The sequence below is a fragment of the Pyrus communis genome, chromosome 7 (assembly GCF_963583255.1).
Source record: "Pyrus communis chromosome 7, drPyrComm1.1, whole genome shotgun sequence".
In the NCBI taxonomy this organism is placed as follows: Eukaryota; Viridiplantae; Streptophyta; class Magnoliopsida; order Rosales; family Rosaceae; genus Pyrus; species Pyrus communis.
In genome coordinates, this window is record NC_084809.1 from 24,703,608 (window position 1) to 24,709,622 (window position 6,015).

The 6,015-nt window shown below is 37.2% G+C and overlaps 1 protein-coding gene across 2 annotated transcripts; it reads left to right on the forward strand.

Moving 5' to 3' along the window:
• Positions 1-4,972, forward strand: LOC137740811 (dihydroorotase, mitochondrial). Of its 2 annotated transcripts, XM_068480613.1 has the most exons (9): positions 1-246; positions 445-512; positions 619-764; positions 850-1,031; positions 1,504-1,640; positions 2,450-2,615; positions 2,765-2,881; positions 3,083-3,243; positions 4,570-4,972. In XM_068480613.1, exons 2-9 carry the CDS (start codon positions 483-485, stop codon positions 4,762-4,764), a joined length of 1,134 nt encoding a protein of 377 aa, XP_068336714.1. In that variant the 5' UTR covers positions 1-246; positions 445-482; the 3' UTR covers positions 4,765-4,972. The 2 variants fall into 2 exon arrangements, with proteins under 2 accessions (XP_068336714.1, XP_068336715.1); XM_068480614.1 differs by lacking the exon at positions 445-512.
• The last annotated feature ends 1,043 nt before the right edge of the window (positions 4,973-6,015 follow it).

Consider the following 6,015-nt stretch of genomic DNA (forward strand, 5'->3'; position numbering starts at 1 on the left):
TGAGATAGATAACCACAAGACAACCGTTGAGCGCTTTTTCACCGTAGAATATACTCCGGCGTAGTTTTGCCGCAATATGCTGTAATTCAAAGAATAAAAGAAAAGCAACGGATTTTCCCATTCCCTTTTCATTCCACTTCCGTCGGGAAAAGTTTGGTCTGCGTACATCCATGACTGATTGATTCCAGTGAGATCGGCTGACTGAATGCTCTGGATCTAATTTTGCTGCCAATTGGGACTCAATCTGTAAGTAAAACGTACCCAGACAGTGTGCTGCTATTGTTCCGACACTTCAATTTGTTCCCTTTTTTATGCACACCAACTGTTTGTATCATTGTCTGAGACACGAATTCAAGCCATTTATTACATACTTTCCTCCAAGGAGATTTAAGACTTTGCTCAGCATATGGTCTCATGTAATATTTTTCCTCTCTCCGAAAACAGACATAATTGTTCAAATTCAAGAGGGATTGGCATTTGGAATGATAAAGAGTTGGGTTTTGCCTTGCAAGGTGTGTTTACCATATACGTCTGAAGAAACAAGGCAACAACATTGTCACATAATTTATTTTTTTGTCTTTGTTTGCCGAGATTTCCTAATTTTGAATTGCGACATAGGCGTTGAAGTTTCCCTCATCAAATTTCGAAGGATCCAACAAGTTTCGGTGCAGAGGAGCCAAGATGGAGCTCACTATAACGCGCCCTGATGATTGGCACCTTCACCTTCGTGATGGTGAACTTCTGCAGGCTGTAGTCCCGCACAGGTTGATTTTCTTTGATAATGCAAATACGAGGATTTATTTTCTGCTTCAAGCTGTAGTACTATTCTGATGTCAATTTCATCCCCAGTGCAAGTCATTTTGGAAGAGCAATTGTGATGCCTAATCTGAAACCTCCCATCACCACCACGGCTGCAGCTGTGGCTTATCGAGAATCCATCTTGAAAGCAATGCCTGCCGGTAGTGGCTTCACACCACTTATGACCCTTTATTTGACTGATACCACAGAACCTAACGAGATCAAGCTCGCAAGTAAGTCCAACTTTTCAGATTATAACATGCTTCAACCTGTTAGCAGTTTTGCAACCTATTTGTACTATTTGTTTTCTTTGAGTATAAGAATATGATTGATATGTTGAAATAACTATGTAATCGATTGGCCATAAATTCTAAACAATGAGCTTTTCATTCACCTCTTGCTGTTTTAGCTTTTCCTTTATGCTCTTTCTTCCTTGTTGGTGATCGATAAGTTTCTGTATCTGTTGGTTGTTAGAGATCCCAGTGATGTAACATTTTTGGTTATGTAATGGAAATTTTCACTCCAGGACAAGTTTACAAAGAACGAATTTCATTTATTTGTCTAGTCAGATGCAAGTAGACCATTTGTTCTTAGCTTTTCTTCTCCAGATGGAATGCAGTTATTGCTTTTGAAAATTTTTTCGTTTCCGTTCCCTTACTATCTCTAGGTTATAGTGTACCCTGATCATATTGATTGCATTGACAGGAAGAAGTGGGGTTGTTTATGCTGTGAAGTTGTACCCTGCTGGTGCCACAACAAACTCTCAAGATGGGGTTACAGATCTCTTTGGAAGATGCCTACCTGTCCTTGAGGAGATGGCTGAACAGAATATACCTCTGCTGGTATTCTTGCTGCCTCAAAAACTTCAATTACTTTCTTTATCCTTGTCCGTACCTGTGTAAATGGTGGTTATGTAACTTGCTCCTACATTGTTTACCTCCTCCCAAAGCATTTATTTGCTTACAGTCATTGTGTGACTGGTTAGCATTGTCTTGTAGAAAGCTCTTCACCCTAAGTTCATAAGTTAAAATTAAGTCAAATAGAGTCTTCTCTCATCATCTCTAGCTTTATGAAATCAGACACCACCAAAGCCAATGTGATCGTCTCTATAATTATATCAAAGTATGTTAATTATAGGCAGATACGGTTTATTTGAGGTTTTCCTTGTCATTGTAGGATTATCTATATGTAAGCCTTATTGTGGTAGACTGATGCAGTTTTGGAAATTTGGCATATTGATATGAGAATCAATAAACAGTTGGGTTTACTTTGTCTATGTATCTCCCCTTCTTTCTCTGCCATCTCTCTTTCTTCTCTTAACTTCTACTGCATCTTTTCCTCTCTCCTTTCTACTTCCTTCCCAATCTCTTTCAAAAATTTGAAAAGAAGCTACGTATGTTTGTGCTACCTCAGTACCCAAATAAAATGTGTAAATACTTAATAGACAGAAAATAAAAGGTTTCCAGTGCTCAAACTTTACAGCATATTTGATTGATTGTTTAATAGTAAAGTGAGCTGCAGGAAGGGTAAACCTATAATGGATTATATTCAACTTCATATATGTTTTCCTTGATGGTTGTATTGTGCGTCCGGTATGTGAAGACATCATCTTGAATTACAGCTTTGATATGCATGTGCTATTTACTTTTAGGTTCATGGGGAGGTTACAGATCCTGATATTGATGTATTTGATCGTGAAGGGGTCTTCATTGACACTGTTTTACGACCATTAATCCAAAGGCTTCCACAGCTAAAGGTCGTGATGGAGCATATCACTACCATGGATGCAGTTAAGTTTGTAGAGTCTTGTGAAGAAGGTATGCCTAATCACTTAAATGACGACTTCTGGCATGCACCTTTATTTTCCTCCTCTTGTTTGGACAGCACATATATTCACTTATTGTCGTAACTCATTATTCCAGTTTGGTATTGGACATCATAAGTTGATATGGTTTGAATTTTCTAGGTTCTGTAGCTGCAACTGTTACTCCACAGCATCTTCTTCTGAATAGAAACTCTCTTTTCCAAGGAGGATTGCAGCCTCATAATTACTGTTTACCTGTACTCAAGAGAGAAATCCACAGTAAGTTCCATTTAACAGCAACACATCTTCATGCAGAATTGCTGGGTCTTGTAGAACCACATGATTCACTTACGATTTATAAAAGTAAAAAATAGTTTTCTATCTCTCTCTCTCTCTCTCTCTCTCTCTTAGTATTTGCGTAGAGCTAATTTATTATTTCTCATATTTGTTTTTGACAAGAATTTATTATTTCTCATATAGGACAGGCAATTGTGTCTGCTGTTACTAGTGGAAGTAAAAGATTTTTCATTGGAACTGATAGTGCTCCTCATGAGAGACGTAGAAAAGAAAGTTCTTGTGGATGTGCTGGTATATACAGTGCCCCTGTTGCTTTATCATTATATGCCAAGGTCTTTGAAGAGGTAATAAATCTGGATCTGCTTCTTGTTTGCTCTTACCCATTCCTTTCTAATGTGATCAGAGAAGCCCTCATTACTTAAAGAACTCCATCCTTCACTTAAATTTTTATGTGGATGCTTTCTTTCTTGCCTACTTGTGTCATTTGTTATTGGTGGTGTCTACAAATTCTCATCGTCTATAACATCTTGCATCTATGAATGTGATGTAAGTAGTCATGACAATTTAAAGGGAAACAAAAGAAACATAGGCTTATATTAGTATATCCATTTAGCTTTCATTTGTTTCGGAGATGTTACAGATAGCTCATATTTGTGTATGTAGTTGTAGTCAGACATATTTCATGCTAGCTGTTCATATTTATGTTCAGAGTGGCGATTAGTGTCCAGAGTTTAATGATTAAATCGCTGGGTGTGAATGTCAGCACTCTTGAACTAATTCCGTGCATTTTCTTAGGTTTTTCTCATTTGGACCTTACCCTTTGCAAACCCAGTAGTATTCGCTATGGGCCTTTTCTCCTTATCTATTAAACCGTCTCCATTATTGAATATTTTTAGTGAAAAGGTGGACTTGTTGAGAGTATATTACACATTGGGAAGATAAAGCCTGGCCACAATACATGTAATAGGCCTCTCCACCATTACCAAATTGGTTTGTTAGGTTCTGAATCTAGTATCATAACAGACCGGATAATCCACGTGGTAAGCTATGTCCTCCCATGTGAACCAATCCACGTTATTCACATATTTGGTTCAAGTGTCGGCATACATTAGGGGGCGTGTTGAGCGTATATCCTGTATCGAAATTGCCATTACCATTTGGTTTTGGGGTTGTTGCTCTAGCAATGGGATTTATAGCTGTATTGATCTCTGTGTGTGGCTATGCCCATTGGCTAAGGGCAGATGCGCTCCCGCCTTAGCACATGAGTTTGAATCCTCTCCCTGCTATTTAGATTAATTCAGATAATATACTTGAATTAAAAAAAAAACATGCACTTTGGTGCACAGATCCCTGTTTTTCTAAATGCTAGGAAGGTCTATTAAGGAAAATAAAGAAGAGTGGATTTGTCCTAAGGTTAACGGGGACTTTTATTATCAAATTATGGTGGTAAGTAAGAGGCACAAGGAGGAGAGTTGTTCCAAGGTAGATGCAGCTGGCCCTGTACATTTGAGATTCCATTTGTGTTTAAGTATGTAAATTAGAAACATGTTCAAATTACTCCGTGTCTGTGGTATCATATGTAATGCAGCAGATAAATACTCAAGAAAAGTTTACTTTAGTCCTATGATATTTGTTACATTTGCTACTGCTAATAGGTTTGCAATTTTCAGGCAGGTGCTATTGACAAGCTAGAAGCCTTTTTAAGCTTCAATGGCCCAGACTTCTATGGGCTTCCTCGAAACACGTCAAAGATAAAGCTGATCAAGAATTCATTCAACGTACCGGAGTGCTTCTCATTTCCGTTTGGAGACATTGTTCCGATGTTTGCTGGAGAAACACTTGAATGGCAGTCATCCATCAACTGAAAGTGCCTTCAGCTGGAGAAGTAGATGCTTCAGGTGAAAGTGCCTTCAGTCTTCAGGTGAATTTATTTACTTGGGTTCTTCGGATTATGCTTGACGGGAAAATTGTATTAGAAGATGTAGCTGGTTTATTTATTTCTAACTTTTATTTCACTTTAATTGAAAGTTTTATTTCTGATTTCTTCAACGAATGGCAACATTCGGTGGTTCATCGGACAACTGTGTTAGCATGGCGATGAATATGGGTAAATTCTTCAAGAACGTATGATTAATGAAGGACATATTCAAATTCGAATGCAAAGATAAATCGACGGAACCTGGATATAGTAGCTTGGAATCTTACAATAGAGGGGTAGGGGAGGTGGAATTGGCAGCTCTTTTTAGTAATAAGACTAAGGCCAGCTTGGTTTCACAATAATTGTGAAAAATAGTCAGAAACATAATTTTTGTTTCGCTGTAATTCAAGGAACCAATTGGCAAATTACTCTCTTTTATTCATTATCTTCTAGTGGTGATTAATCATTTTTCAGCCAGTACTTGACAATTGACAAACATTAGATAAAAGGCTTTTAGTAATAAGACTAAGGGCTAGTTTGAGATTGTTATTCATTTTAAATAAATTGTTTATGTTCAGGGATGGAGGCATCTAAGGCCTAGTGAGGGGCAGTTGCCCCCATTGAAGATTTGTGTGGTAGAAATATGCTTAACTTGAATTTATCGTATTTGTGTAGTTTAACTAATTAGTTGTAATTTTCAAATAACATGTATAATAAGCTAGTATTGTTAAAAAAAAGTGTTGACAAGTTGGCTTAATGAAATTTGAGAAGAAAAAGAAAAGCAATGAAATTATAGAATAAATTCTACTACCATGAATTTTCTTTTTCTTAAGTATAGCTGGAGGTTAATGTCGCCCCCACAGTTTCTAACTCTGTCTCTTTTTTTTTTTTTTTTTTTTTTTTTTAAAGAAAAATCAGTTGTAAAATAAAGTTGCTAAGCGTTTAGCAAACTGTATCTATAAAGTGATGTGAATGTGAAAAACAAGGTTAAATTGTTTGGCAAATTATAATGTTGATAATGACAAAAATGGATGTGGTGGTGAAGGTGGCTGGGACGCCAACAGAGGTGGCGGTGATAAAAAAAAAAAAAAACTTTTTGATAAATATGTATATACGTGTGGTGTGTGTGTGTAGGCCTGGCAATTTCTGACACGACCCGATAACCCGACACGACACAACACGAAATTAACAGGTGTTT

Coding starts and splice junctions, on each gene's coding strand:
- LOC137740811 (XM_068480613.1), top strand. CDS start 483: ATGATAAAGAGTTGGGTTTTGCCTTGCAAG. Junction 513..618: donor GTTGGGTTTTGCCTTGCAAG/GTGTGTTTACCA, acceptor ATTGCGACATAG/GCGTTGAAGTTTCCCTCATC. Junction 2,616..2,764: donor TGTAGAGTCTTGTGAAGAAG/GTATGCCTAATC, acceptor TGAATTTTCTAG/GTTCTGTAGCTGCAACTGTT.